General features: G+C 39.4%; 1 protein-coding gene across 4 annotated transcripts; it reads right to left on the reverse strand.

Moving 5' to 3' along the window:
• Positions 1 to 1,423: 1,423 nt before the first annotated feature.
• LOC139634836 (cilia- and flagella- associated protein 210-like) lies at positions 1,424 to 15,085 on the reverse strand. Of its 4 annotated transcripts, XM_071501516.1 has the most exons (10): positions 14,924 to 15,085; positions 14,656 to 14,740; positions 13,893 to 13,918; positions 12,436 to 12,512; positions 10,209 to 11,213; positions 9,940 to 10,092; positions 9,562 to 9,654; positions 8,755 to 9,004; positions 8,292 to 8,373; positions 1,424 to 6,418 (listed from the first exon to the last, which is right to left on the reverse strand). In XM_071501516.1, the coding sequence occupies exon 10, from the start codon at positions 3,999 to 4,001 to the stop codon at positions 2,424 to 2,426; it is 1,578 nt and encodes a 525-aa protein (XP_071357617.1). In that variant the 5' UTR covers positions 4,002 to 6,418; positions 8,292 to 8,373; positions 8,755 to 9,004; positions 9,562 to 9,654; positions 9,940 to 10,092; positions 10,209 to 11,213; positions 12,436 to 12,512; positions 13,893 to 13,918; positions 14,656 to 14,740; positions 14,924 to 15,085; the 3' UTR covers positions 1,424 to 2,423. The 4 variants fall into 4 exon arrangements, with proteins under 4 accessions (XP_071357617.1, XP_071357616.1, XP_071357618.1 ...); XM_071501515.1 differs by having other exon boundaries at positions 9,562 to 10,092; XM_071501518.1 differs by having other exon boundaries at positions 6,237 to 6,418; positions 9,562 to 10,092.
• Between the last annotated feature and the right edge of the window lie 58 nt (positions 15,086 to 15,143).

Consider the following 15,143-nt stretch of genomic DNA (forward strand, 5'->3'; position numbering starts at 1 on the left):
AGCTCTGTCCTGGGATGCCCCTTGGACTCAGTGGAGGTGGCGAAGCTATCATCCCTGATGGAGAACACCTCCCACCCCATGCAGGACACTCTGACAGCACTGAGCAGCTCCTTCAGTGACAGGCTGCTGCACCCATAGTGTGTGAAGGAGAGATACTGCAAGTCTTTCCTTCCAGCTGCTGTCAGACTTTATAACAAACACTGCACTCAGTAACCACACACACACCAGAAATGGACAACTCACCACCATAACAAACTCACACATCTGTCAATATCCCACAAACGCTGCTACTGTTGTTGTAAATATGTAATTTTTTGTATCTATATATTTTGTACATTATTATATTGTTATTATTTATCTTTTTATTTATTTGTTATTGCAGTTTCTGCAGCTTTCCTGTTCTCTGCACTGCCACTTTGCTGCTGTAACACTGTGAATTTCCCCACTGTGGGACTAATAAAGGCTATCTTATCTTATCTTATTGTTACACACTGTTTGATTCCAGTTAAAGTTTGGAAAGACCATCCTGTACATACTCCTGTGCTGTACCAGAGGAAGTTCATCCTTTAGGACTATTGGCTCCTTTACCTTACCATTTTGAAGAAGCACAAAATAGATGACAAAAGTGGAAAATGATATGAACACATGAGCTCTGCTGAAGGGATTCAACTCAGCATAGCTGTTTGAAGTTATCTAACTGAAATGTTAGATGGTGTAGTCAGCATAGCCGTGATATGAGTGGCCATGTGAGCGGAAAGTTGGACCCATGGAGGGGTCCCAGAACCAGTCCTTAGGGAACTCCAGTTGGGAGGGGATGGGCTGAGGACATTTTCCCTTGCCATGACACAGTGAAGGAGCACCCGGTAAGATAGGATTCAAACCAAGAAAGGGCTTTGCCCAAGATGCCCAGGTTGGAGAGAACTCAGGACTGACCTGCAATTCTGGCTGCCCTTAGGGTTTCTGTCACAGACAGCAAGGAGTGGCCACTCTCAAAGCCTGACCTGTTTAGATCGAGGAGATTGTTCCGTGATAAGAATTCAGAGACTTATCTTAACTTGTCTGTACCAACAAAGAATGCCCCAACGTTCTGTGGGCTGTATTCTAATATTCCATATAACTTAATTAAACATCTAAAGCTCATTTTCAGCACACTAAAAACAAGTCAACAGTTTAAAAACCTATAAGTAAGGATAATATCATAACAGCATCACCAAAAGCGACAGAACATCTTTCTTATTTTGTCTCTCTCACAGGGCACAGCCTTCATCTGTGTAACTAACTGCTGCTCTCTCTTCTGTGAAAAGCAGCTAAGGTTTGTCCAAAAAGTTGCGAAATTGGTTTGCTAGGTGCTCTTCTGAAAAACACTGGTAACACTGCAGCCTGTTAACTTCCTTGTTAAATGGGGCACCAGGCTCATGACCCATTTACAAACATACAAAATTTTTAAGAAGGTGTTATGAAGATGTAATTGCTTAGACCACTGTCATTAAAATACTTATAAATGCATCCTTCTTTCATGTGTAGCTCATTTGGTTTACATACATTTGGAGGGTGCTCCTCACAATATTGGTCCTAGCAGTCATATTTTAGCCTACTATTTGAGACCATCTCTCACATCAGAAAAATATTCTTGAAAGTATTGTTTGTGTACCTGTGTTGGTCTGCCACACAAGATTATGGGAAACACTGTTTCTGTATTCAACACATTACAAATGTGTTCCTTTTTGTATTGGATTTTGTATTCAATTTTATTATGTCTCCAAATAACAATTATATTTTAGTGCTTTTTGAAATCTAATAAACAGCTAATTAGACACTTCTTGACTGAGTTTGTCATTTTTTAAGTGTCACTTAACACTAAATCCACTTTTTATTTATTATCACAATTAATCGTTGTCCCAGTATATCTATTAAAAAGAAAATATTTGCCTTTTTTCCAGAAAAATACAGTAATTCTGTGATCTAAACCAACAAAAATATAACAGCAGTGTTGAGAGTATGGCTATGACACAGACACAGTTTGTGTATGATAAGGTATCCCTTGTTGCATATTTTTTTAGTGTCCACATTGCCATAGAAAATATAGCCACATGACTGTTAACAATATTTATGCTCAGACATTTTTTACTATAGTTTATTTAAGTTTATTAATGTTATTGATAGGTGATTTTATTTTTGCAAATTTAAAGTTTAATTCATGTAATGAATTTGGTGATAAGACCTATCTAATCACCAAACGCATCTAACTTTAATTCTTTTTGGATTATGGGAGGAAACCGGAGCACCCGGAGTAAACCCACACATGTAAACTTCTAACAGATAGGAATATGAGGAATAATAATGGAAGTAAAAGGGAAAGAGAAGGGAAATGTTGTAGGGTGGGGAAGGGAAAGGGGTGGCAGGATGGGATGGGCTTGGGGAGATTAGGCTGGTCCAGATAATTTGTTTTTGAAATCCTGCATGACTGCACTTTGGATGGGTGGGAAGCGGAGTGATGGTGCTGCGGAGGCCTGCTGGAGCTTACACACAGTTGGTACAGGGGAGAGGCGGGTCTGTCGAAGGTCAATTATTCTGGTTTCTCCATGTCTGAGCTCCAGGTTGTTGAGTCTTGGTTTAGGCTTGGATAATCTGGGCAGTGGCTCCCCGGTATCAGCAGAGCAGTGACTGGACCCTTCCACGCTAAAACCGAGACCAAAGCCTCGTCCAGTTGAATCTGGTGCAGCTAAAGTGGCTTTAGCTGCTTTGGAAATGGGTGGGAGGCAGGTTGGCCTCAGGTCGTCCTTACTGGTCTCTTTATAGCTGATTGACAAGTTTTGGCGTTCCTGACACCACAGATTCTCTGCTGCCTCATGAAGTTCATACTGAATATATTGCTGGAGGTGCTTCCTCTGCTGAGCAGTCTGCTCTGCATTCCTCACTGCAGAGTCATGTTCGTCCTTTTTCAGCTGCTGAGCATGTGCACGTTTTTCAGCTGCCAGGGAAAAATTGACATTGTCCATTTTTATTCTGTCCACTCTGGTCCTCTGAGCCTTCAATTTTTTATTTGTTGTGGACAACATGTCAGCTTGTTTCTGAACCTGAAGCCAGTCCAAGTTGCTCTGTTTCTCTGCCTTTGCCTTCTGCTCTTTCTCAATAATCATTTTCTGTCTGTGGACAGAGATACACTGAAGCACAGCAGCCCTTTTCTCCTCCTTTTCCTTCTGCTGCTTTGCCAGTTCAGCCTTTCTCTTACTTACATCCTTTGCAAATCTCTGCTCCTCCAACAGAGCTGTAGTTGCAGTCTGCTCCTTCTTTGTGGCTGCCAGTTTGTCCCTTACAATCTCCCTTTGTACCTCGAGCCTTCTGAACCTTTCTGCCTGTTCAGGTTTTCGTTGCAACAGCATTTCTTGTCTTTGAAACTCAAGTTTCTGTTCCTCTATTTTAAGCTTGTGTACCTGTGCTTCCCTCTTGAGGTTTGCTTTGTAAATATCCTCCAGTTGGTTTTTGAGATTTATTTTCTTTGCCTGAGCTTTTTTTTCCATTTCACATCTTAGCTCTTGTGCATGTTTTTCATCAAGCTTGCGGAGTAATTCTGCATCTTTCTTGTCTTGGAGTCTCTCCTTTTCTTTCAGCTGTTCCCTTTCTTTCATTTGCCTTACTTGATATTGTGCCACAGCTTGGCCTTGCAGCTTTCTCTGATAGATCCTCTCCTGATCCCTTCTCAAATCTTCTTTCAGTCTAGACTGCATCATTTCTTCATACTTCACGTTTTCATCTTCAGCCAATTGTTGCTTTCTTTTCTTCAGTTCAGTCAGTACCCGATTCTCCTTCTCTGTTTCTTTCCTTAAGACTGCACTGTTGAATCTGAGACAGCTGTTCTGGTTAAACCACTGGTTATTGGCATATCTGTCTCCCACTGCCTGCCTGTTGTTTAATTTGGCTTCATTGGGCTGACTTCTTTGGGCAGATTGAATTCTGACCCATTCAGCCTTAAATAAATTGGTAATGTTTGCTGAAGCCATCTCTATTTGTTGGTTGGTTTCTTTGTTATTTGGTGTTGTTTTAGTGTTGTGTGAATTATTTCAGCTTTACTACTCCTTGTCAAGTATCTTGCCTGAGTACACGACGTGTGTAGGTCTAATTGTTGTGTAAGAATGCCTGTATTTGTGACCGATCCCATAGTTCCCTACAACCCAACATCAAAGGAAGCTGATGACATCATCACATTCCATTGACTTTGATCTCGAATTATTTATTTTTTTATGCTGATGACATCATCACATTCCGGCACCTTGAGGTGTTATTATTTATTTCTTTTTTTTTTTAATTAATAACCAAAATTTTTTGTTCATTTTTTTTTGTTTGTTTTTGTTATTTTTTATAGGCTGATGTCAGAGTTCCAAAAAGGGGAAAACATACTTTTTTTAAAAGACATACAATAAATATAATCAAAAGTATCTCAAAACTTAAAATTAAGTCCCACAGGAATGTGTTTCTCCTGTTAAGTGAGTCCTGTATAGGTCTTACAAAGTGTGCTGTAGTACAATTTATTGTCCTGCAGGAATTTTTCAGATGTCCAACAGGAAAGTTGTCTCCCCTGTATTGCTATATAGGATTAGCTCCTTCAAAACATTTTGAACATCTGTCTATCCTGCAGGACAATCTTGTTTTGCAGGATACAGTGAATAAGCAGGATCTAAACTTTCACGTTTCCCTTAGTAAACATCTTTTCGACATTATGTTCTCTACAAGTATGAATTACAAATGCACAAATGAGAAAAAAATGCAGGCATTGCAATTTTTTTTTTTTTTTAAGTAATGGACACTTTGACACTTATTTTGCTCTATATCATTTATTACACGGATGTGCTTTATTTCTAGAAAGCTCTTTAAATGAAAAACCTAAATTATTGCATATATATTCTTTGGATAGACATTCAAATGGAAAAAATCAAACAATAAATTCAAATATTCTACTAATGAATGAAAAAAATCTGTCTGTCTGTTTGTCTTTCATTTTTCTCATCAATTGCTCATCTGATCAACTTACAACTTATTTATATAACTGCCAAAAATTTAGCCTTCTAGACTTTCTGCTGTTAGTGGTAACATTATGGATGCAACACTCTGCAAGTTGAATGATGTGCATGGAGCTGTACGAAGAAAGATACTCTGTACATAAAGATTTTGGAAGGTGGGTTTTTTTTTGTTTTGTTTTTTTTACACTTCACTAAACCAAAAATAAAGGAGCTAAAATGTAAAGCATGAATTCAACTTAAACTTATTTGCTACAATGTAAGGCACTAATAAGTAATCCAGCATTACTTCCAAGACCAGAAGCAAACCATACTTCAATTATTTCGTGGGATTACACATATTAAAGAAAACAAAGCACATCTACAGTGTAGGAAGTAAATTTCTTGTTGTATGGAATTTGGTCCTGTATGTAAGCTCGTCTATTTGATCAGAGTTTAGGCTACTGTTAGTGGCTCTCTCATACCCTATTGGATTTGGGAAGCCTTACACCCAGCTAATTTCATTTTTCAAAGTAGCCAAATGGTTCCCAAACACAAGTGCCCCTAAAAATGTATGCAAGTGTTGCCCTGTAGCTTTCCTTTCTATGAGTCATAAACAGACATTACCCCCAATCTGGGGCAAGAGGAAAATACAGATCGGCGATCTTTAACCTTCAAGTGGAGGGTCAGGTTTCTTTGAGAAGGTCTCACTGTTGCATTTTCTGCAAATAAGGGCTTCAAACAACTGTGGTATTTGAAAACTGCTTTTTCACAGTTTCTGTGGTAGGTGGAAAAACATTTTTTCATTAATATAAAGGCTAAATTAACCTCTAATTAACATTTTTGTACCCTTGTCTGATTTTTTTTTGTTCTTTTTCTTCAAAGTTGCTGCAACAAATCTCTAACTGTTCTCAGTTTTTTCAGGTGGTAACCTTTCAGGTTGAAATGTTTTCCCATGTGGAACCCAACACATTTAATGCAGCACAGAAATGATGAAATATAACTAAATAGATGTCTTTCCAAGTTTTAGTGTGGCCAGATCTTGTGGTAAAAGAGAAATTTGTGACTTGTTGAGTCTTTCAAACATTGTCCAGGGGACTGTTACATCAGAATCAGCAAGGGCAATCTGGGTAGAATAACAAAAAACAGGGGTTTATAACAGTGATTCAAAAGTAAACAGAAGGCACAATGCCACTGGATTTTATGAAGTAGTCATACATAAACACAGACAGACACTGAGACTATGAAAATAAATCTTTATTCCAGCTATAAAATTTGGATTATCAAAAGGTATTTTCCATCCATTTCTGAGCATGCAGGAATATGCAGTTCACTGGAACTTGGGCTTGAACTTGAGGTGTAAGATGAGCTGCATTCCATGACCTGTAAGACATCTTTGAGTGAGGCAACAATCCCAGGAAGCTCTGAAATTAAAATATTTCAAGTAAGTTTAATTAGTCACAGTCAAGGCAGTACTACCAACTAGTTTGGTTTGTTTCTCAGTTGTAGTTTACTGCATCTTGATTAAACAGTCGAATCTGTTGGTTGCATTTGGCAAAGTTGAGGTTCAAATATTAAAATGTAGGATTTACAGGATATATGACCAAAGAAATGTACAAGGATTGTCAAGTTAATCATTTTTTTGTCAGTGTAAATGTGGCAAATGTTGAATGTGGATACAACATCACATACTACTGTATAGATCACAATTATTTAACACGATTACTCACTGACTTTGGAAACAACACACATTTATCTTTAAACATTTTTTTTTGTCTTTTTAACAGTGGACTCTCAAGCCAATATTTTCCATGACAGTCATCATAATGATAACTTCTCAACGCATTTTTTCATTGAACATTTTAGAAAGCCTAGTGTGCACGCAATACAACACATCAACCCTGGCAGCACACTTGTCGATAGTAAAGCAAGCACTACCAAAAAAAGAAAGAAAACAAAATAAAAAACAGATTTCACAAAAAAAGTGTTGTGTCAATTGAGTTTTTGTGGTCGTACACAATATTTCACAGCACAATCATTGTCACAGCACTTGGACAGACCGGTCATCTGTCCAGGTGCTGGATCGCAGCTACACTGCGCACGAGGATGAAAGGGTGGCTGCACCTTCAAATCAGTTTTAAAAACATGCAATCACCAATAGAAGCATTACACGGAGGCACGTTTCTGGGAGCACCAACCGGGGGATGAGCTGTGACAGATCCATTTAGCCTGTTTGCACAACAGCTAGCCACTCACTTTTCCCCCACTGCTTCTGTGTGTGTGTTCTGTAACTGTATGTGATGAGATTGCTCCTTGCAGTATCCGTCCTCTGTCAATCGGCTTTTATTAGCGTTACCGGCATTTTAAAACCCGCTTATACCCGCTATTTTGGTGAGAAAAGGGTATAAATTAGTAATATCTGAGCGTGAGATAACAGCCAAACAGGGCATGGTCTTTCCCAAGACAACCTCTGAACCGGCTAACTGCTCAAGATGAATTTAGCGCAATAATAGCTTTTTCCGTTTCCATGGCGCCGCACAAGTGGCAGCCTGTAAAGGCAGCTCCTACTCATTGTTGAGCTTTTTTTCCTTTTCTTCTACGTTTTAATTGTATTTTTGATCAACGGTCAGCTTCTCTTATTCGCGCACTATGGACACGCATATCTTGCGGTGTTCGTACTGGCCGCTCTACACTGTAAACCCGGATAAGTTGAGTTTACTTAAAAAAATTTAGGAAACTGGTTGCCCTAAAAAAATTAAGTAATGTTTGATGAAAATACTTAAGTGAACTTAACTTAAAAAAATGAGTGGATGGCAATGTTATTTTGACTTCAATACACTTAAGACCAAGTTTGTTCAACTTAAAATCATTAGCAATATTAATTGCTTTTCCCCTTTATTCCACTGTTAATTTTAAGTTAAGTGCACAAACCTCCAAGATGATTAAACTTAAAAAATACTTTGCCTAATTACTCCACTATAAATAAAATCTGTCTAATAAAACAAAATAAACTATACAGATTAAATTAAGAAAATAAAAATTAAAACCATAGGCGTACATTCTTGAAAGACAAGTTTAATAAAACGTGTTCAAATAGATCCATGCTAATACCATGAATCACACACCGATCACCATGGAATGAAATCACAAAATCAGTGGCAATGCATAAAAAACATGCATATCAAACAGTGCCCACAGTAATGGTATTTTTAAAGTGCAACATTACAAATAAACAAGACTCCCTGTTTTAAACACATACTCAATTCTTCAAAAATTGAATTTTGGGTTTCAGCTCACCTCTGCCAAAGTTGAGTCTGACCTGCTGAAGAAGGTGAAAGGTGTTTTCCTTGCACTCTTGTGAATCAGGCTGGCATTAAAACTTCAAAATAAATGCCAATGCAATAGAAATGAAACTAGATCAGTGCTTATAACACGAACATACACCAATCAGCATGGAATTAAACTACAAAATCAGTGTCAATGCCATAAAACATACTGTAGCTTAAAATAGGAATGGAACCAAACTGCTAGATCAGTGTTGATAACATGAATCATACACCAATCAGGATGGAATCAAACAGCAAAATCAGCGGCAACGCATAAAAAAACTTGCATATCAAACAGTGGCCACAGTAAACATGGTATTTTTAAAGTGCAACATCACAGATAACCAAGCACTCAGATCCAGAGCAGAAGTATTCAGACCCCAGTTTTACAGATAGTTGATTCTTCAAAGACTGAATTTTGGGTTTCAGCTCACCTCTGCCCAGGTTTAGCATGACCTGTTGAATAAAGAGGAAGGTGCTTTTCATGCACTTGGGGTAATCCAAGTGCAAGGCATTGATCAGTCCAAAAAGGACACAGAAAGCCTGTGGCAGGTTGGCCAGCTCCTCCATTACCACACTCCCTTCCAAGACGATGCTCACTCTGGATGGGTTGAGTTGAGGATGTTCATCAATGCAGAGGATTCCCACTGGAGTTTCACTGTACGAGTCCTTGTCAGTTGCATCCTAACAGAAAAAGAGACAGAGAGGACATTGTAATGTCAATAATGCTGCATTGACCACAGAAATTAAGAAAGGACACCACCAATTTTACATCACCATAATTTGATCTGTGCATTACAAGAAGCCGTTTGAAAACCTGTGTGCTGAAATGGTTTTGTAGCTCAGCAGAGATGGAGAGCTTTATTAGCCCTAGTCAAACTAAAAAGTTGAACGTTGAAAGTGTAAAAACTATATCCAGTACAGATGCAATTACTGCAGTTGATACAAATTTAAGACCAGTATTGTTATTTAATCTCAAAAAGTAAGAACTTATGTAAGGGTTTTTCATAGTCCTCAGCAAAATAAGAACAGGGGTCCTTCCTTGTGGCCCCATCTCACACTAGCTGATGTCAGTTTCACAGAAATAAAGACAAAGGTGAACATTCAAATTTTTGTACAATGTTAATTTGTTTGTAATTTAGAGTAGGTATCAGTAATTTAATTTTTTATTGTAAATTCCTATCAAATGGTCATGTTGTGAATCAATAATGCAGATATTCAAAACAAATTCAGTTACTTACCGAGCAGGTTTTGAAGAATGCAGAGGGGTCATCCCCCAAGACGACTGGCAGTCCTCGAAGACAAAGGCACCTGATGTCTGTTGGCTCAGTGGTCTGGAAGATAGTGGACATAACTAAGTACACTCATACTGTATATGGTTAAATACAAAATCACCACAATTTAATTAATTTATTACAAACTTCCTGTAAAGAAAGTAGAGAGGAGTAGATAGAATGACAGAACAGGAGAGATAAAAATAAGAAAAGAGCAAAGTATGAAGTGTTGGAGAAAAGAGGAAATGGAAATGGGGGAGCAGTGAAAAGTAATGAAATGAGAAGAAAGGGGGAATAATAGCGAAGCAAGACAAGCAATCAGTTTAGTTAGACAAATCAGCCTACCCTTGTCTGATGTAAAAGGTCAGTTAAAAGCTGTCAACTGAGGCCCCTCTTCTTCCTGAAGAGGTCCAACAAGTTTGGTGAGAAACGGTCAAGTGCCTCAAAGAAGTTATCTTTGAGATTTTTCCCCACCACTCGGGTGAACTCGTAACACACCTGAAAATATAATGTATAGGTCCATGGTCAAATGAAAGACATTTATGACTCTCAACATGATTTGGGTCACATAGTTTTGACCACTTTTTGTAAATACTCAAAACAGGCATACAAACCTCGCTTTCAGAGAAAAGTGCTGGCCATCGCTGTACAATCTGGGTAATTGCAGGCTTGTCTGTCACAACTTCTTTTCTCCGAAGAGCAAAGGTCATATCCATCTCTTTTTTAATAAGAGACCCATTTGGCTTCGCCTTAATCATCTCATTGACTAGAACCTGGCGAGCTGCTTCCAGATTTTGGTCGTCTAAGCCCTCTGGATACTGAGGCAGGAAATTTATTTCTCCTTTCCTTGGCTTTTTTATGTCCTTGTTTGGAGGATCGCCATTTGTTGAGTATCTTCCACGTTTACCACTGTTGATGGTGACGTCAAGTCGGCCCAGCTTGCGCATTTTGGCCCTGTAATTTCCAACCTTGAACATCACACTATTCTTCCATCCAACACAGCCAGACGGTGACCCCGCTTCTTTAAGACATGGGTGCGTTTCTACTAAAGCTTGTGCAACAGCCGCTAAATCTTCCTTTTTTGGGTAGGCATCAAATGCATAGATGACCTCAGCCAATTTCTGAAGGATATCATGCTTTAACTCTTTTGTCACTTTAAGATGGGTTCCATCCCTGAGATATAACAAGTTACCTTGACGGAGTCGGTACTCCACATCAACTGAAAATTTTGGGATTTCAAACACTTCTGGCCATGGTGCACTTCTATCCAGAGAGGAGTTGGACAGGATCTCGGTGTCTGCCAAGCTGCTTGCGTCACTACACAATGAAGATTGTTCAACTGGTTCTTCAACTGGTCTAGTGACTGGTACCAATTCAATCATAGGGATGATTTTAATTGTTGGCTTATCTGGGAGCTCTGAGACATCTTCAAGGTTACACAGTTCATTGTTAAAGTCGGGGTCTTGGTACTGCAGGACGAAGTTGTAATGTGCTTGGAGAGTGCCTTTAAGCCAGCCAATTAAATCTTCAAGTGTGTCCGGTTGTGTTGTCATTGTCAATTTTCTGATGTCTCCCTCTGAGACAATAACCCTCAAGATGAATTTCTCTTGCAGAGCCATCTGGGGAGAAAGGATATGCACAAGAATTTAGCAAATAACATATCGTTTCAATGTTACCATAAGTTCTCCTTGGACCCTGTATGCTGATAACGGGAGGACATCATTCAGCTCCGATATCTTGACCACATGTGTGGAGGGGATATCACCACAGAGAAGTTGGTTCACAGTACCATGCGGTCATTTTGTGGCAGATGAACAGGATTTCTGTGTTAGCTGCAACAATCTTTTCAATCTGGGCAAATTCAGAGAGACCTGAGCATGCGCCAAAAGAGAGAATCATACGTGGATGATACATGATTCCCTCTATGCAGACAGATGACACATCCAGAACAGAATCTACCTTTGCAATGTCTCGAGCAAACACTCTCTGAACATTCAAAGGGAAAGAGGCTAGCAAAACTGGGGTAACCCTTGTCATCTCCACCGATGGTTTGAAAAATGCGCTGCAGTCAAGATGGTAACTGACTGCTTTCTGGTGTTTTGTAGCGAGTGTCATTGCAACATTTTTGAAATTTTGAGCGTTTCGAATTGCTTTTTTAAAGAACTTATGTTTACCCTCAAAGCGCATTGTCTAAACATCGCACAAGGGACCAAACTTCCTCACAAGGTAAGGATAGTGTTCCAGATAGTGATGCTTTGGCTTTAACTGAAAACCTGGAAAAGTTGACTGCAGAAGCCGTCTATGTTCTGTTATTTTACATTCCATGAAATGCAGTGTCTCTTCAGTATGCCTTGGTGCCATAGCCAGCTCGATTATGTCTTTAAGAAGCATCAGAATTTCCCAAGTGTCATCACCCTCAGGAACAGAGTGACCAATAAGAAATGGGAGGAGCCTTATGAGACACTAATTCTCATGGGCATTTCCACCAATGCTTCCTTTGGTGGAAAATCCCTTTCCGATGATCTGAGGGCGGTCTGTTTTGTCTGTGAATGTGTAATTAAAGTGTCTGATGGTCTGATTTAGTGTATCTAATGTGAAATACCTCTTGCTTATCAGATTTTTAAGACACAGGGACAACTCAATTGGCACAATGCCTTCAAAGAGATCGTGCATGATGTCGGGAGGATACCCTGTGACCACATGAAAGTGCTCGAGATTTTCAGTTAATGGACATGCTCTATTAACACCATAAGTCTGAGTCAGTGCTGTGTCCTCTCTCACCTCCTGCACTTGCCTATCATGAGAGTCTTTGTCTCTGAGTTGAAAGAATCCAGAACATACCTCTTGCTGTTGTGCGTCTCTGCTGCTTGCTAGACAGAATCTGCAGAACTTGTCGACCTTGAAGCTCTCCAAGTATCCTGCAAGAGAGTGAGCACCAAGATTATCAGCGGCAACATATAAGACTGTGCCCTTCACACTTGCACCTAGTGGCTCTATGTAAACACCATTTTGCTCCAATATCTTTAAATCATAGATGAGAGACTGCAGAACTTTTGCATAACCACAATCTTTAACTGTAGAGGTATTGCATAGCAGAGCAAGCTGGATTGAGTTGAGGGTGGACCTGTATTTTGCAGGTATGTTTGCAATGACCCAATATACTGCACACATTTTATGTTTCAGTTTTGACGTTCCGAGAGGATTGGCTACTTCAAAGTCGTCAATGTAAAGGCCAAGAGCAATTGTGAATTCATCGCCTGCAAGAAGAGAATTTTCATTCAAGTACTGCCCATCTGCATAAGATGTGTATTCCTGCAGTACATGGACTTTTTCTGACATAGCTTTGTCTAACACATCAGTTTTGTTAAGCAGCTTCTGGAGCATTGGAACAATGGGGACATATGCAAGAGGTTTTTTGCCTTTTTCCACAACATATTCAATGGGGTTTACCAGTGGGAACTCTTTGCGTACATAGGCTGCTCTCTTTTTAGCAGTTCCTAAGGGTCCATCTTTGGCACAAAATGACATCATGTTACACTCTGACACAGCACTGGTAATTTCGCTCACAACTGTACCATTGACATTATCAAAGTACTTATTTAGTGTAGCCCTCACTTTGTTGTGCAGAAGTGGCTCTGACAGCTTATTGATTTGACAAATCTGCTGTAATATCTCTTGCACACAACTCTCTGGTATGTGCATAACTGTTTGCATCTTTAACAGAAGAGATGCTAAGTTGTGCTCTAGCTGCTTTCCTAAAACATGAATATCATTCTCACTAGCTTCTTCACTAACTTCTCCCAACTCTGCCATGTCATCAGCATCTGATATTTGCTCTTGTGCATCATCCTGATCATGACCTTCATAATCACAACCAATGATTTCTGATTTGAACCTCTTCCAGCTGTGTTCCTTGTGTGCTTTACTCTTGTGTGCTTTGAAAGTGGAGTAGACACTGCTTTCAAAGTCACAGTCTTTATAAGGGCAACTGACTTAATGGTTGACTTTTAAGTGTGTATTATGCAGGTGACTAAAATAGTCAGTTTCAGTACAAGACTCAGAAAACCCACATGACAGACAGCAAAACTTTACTGGTACATCTACGGTTGGTTGCTGTTCTGAAGGTTTGGTGTGAAGGCGGGATAAGTGTATTCTTAGTGCATTGAGTGATTTGAATGTACACAGACATTCCTGGTGTAAACATGGAAATGGTTCTGTTCTTGCATAGCTCCCATGTTTAAGTCTATAGTGCTTAAAAAGCTGTGCTCTCTTCTCACAGATGAAAGGGCAGTACTTACACTTCCACAACATGTCTTCTGGAGACCTGCAACACAATAACAAAGAAAAAAAACATGAGAGACTGGGAAGTAATGTTAGATTATCCTTTACCATCTATCTCTATTTTAAGACTCTTAATTCTGGATAGTGATAAAACTGTATAATGCCATTTGTTTGACATCCACTTCCTAAAAACTAATGTTACGTTGTTGAAGTTAAGAGGGTCATATGCACACTACAATATCACAACCTGGTCACATGAACACAATTAACATTTGACAGGTGATGTACCAACAATTAATGGCAGATAACTTGAGTGGAAAAAATACCCAAAAATATACAATGAGCATAGCAAGAGTGCCAATGCTGAAAAACAAGAGCTTCAAATATCTTTTAAAGCAATCTTTTCACCAGCCACAACAGTGGAGGTTAGGTTTAGAAGATTCAAAAAGAAAAAAAAAATAATTTTTATTTCTTTTTTTTTTGGGGGGGGGGGGGGGGGTCACTTCTAACTCTAACAAGTGGAAGCATCAGTGTTAATAATTAAAATGTTGTTTTCACTGCTCACAAACAGCTACAAAAGCTATGTGTGTCTTAGAAGAGAAAACTGTCCGTTAAAATGCTTTAAAGTTACGCTGCCAGCCAAATGTGTCTTAACATTACCACTTCAGTTTAGCTAATGAAAACGTTTTTCCCCCACTGCCTTAACAGTCATTGGAGCCAAGGTTAGTGCTAACTTTACATCAAAAGCCACCACAGAGTAAAACGCGGTCGCGCACTCACCAGATTCAGTCGTCCTATCGCTCTTTGAAGTCGTACTTCACTCGAAGCGCACGTCTTCTGGCAGGGCAGCCGCCTGCGCCGATGACTGTGTGTTTTTGAAGAGAAAATGTCCGTTTAAGTGCTTTGCACTGCTAGCCAAATGTGTCTTAACGTGACTACGTCAGTTTAGCTAATGAAAACGTCTTTTTCACTGCTCTAACAGTCTTTGGGGCTAGTGCTAACTTTATATCAAACGCTACCACAGAATAAAATGCGGTCGCTCACTCACCAGATCCAGTCGTCCTGTCGCCCTCCTTTATCGTCTCCGTTACTCCAGCAGCGAACAGTTGAAAATACAGGTGAAGTAACGTGCTGCAACATGCCTTCAGGCAGGTGAACTATGCTGCATTCAAGTGGTGTCAGCATAATCGGGCAAATGATTTTCCGACTGACAAAATCAGAATCAGAATCAGAATCAGAATCAGAATCAGTTTTATTGCCAAGTATGT

The sequence above is a fragment of the Trachinotus anak genome, unplaced genomic scaffold (genome assembly GCF_046630095.1).
Source record: "Trachinotus anak isolate AG129_WGS33_773 ecotype Australia unplaced genomic scaffold, CSIRO_AGI_Tana_v1 ptg000017l, whole genome shotgun sequence".
Classification (NCBI taxonomy): Eukaryota; Metazoa; Chordata; class Actinopteri; order Carangiformes; family Carangidae; genus Trachinotus; species Trachinotus anak.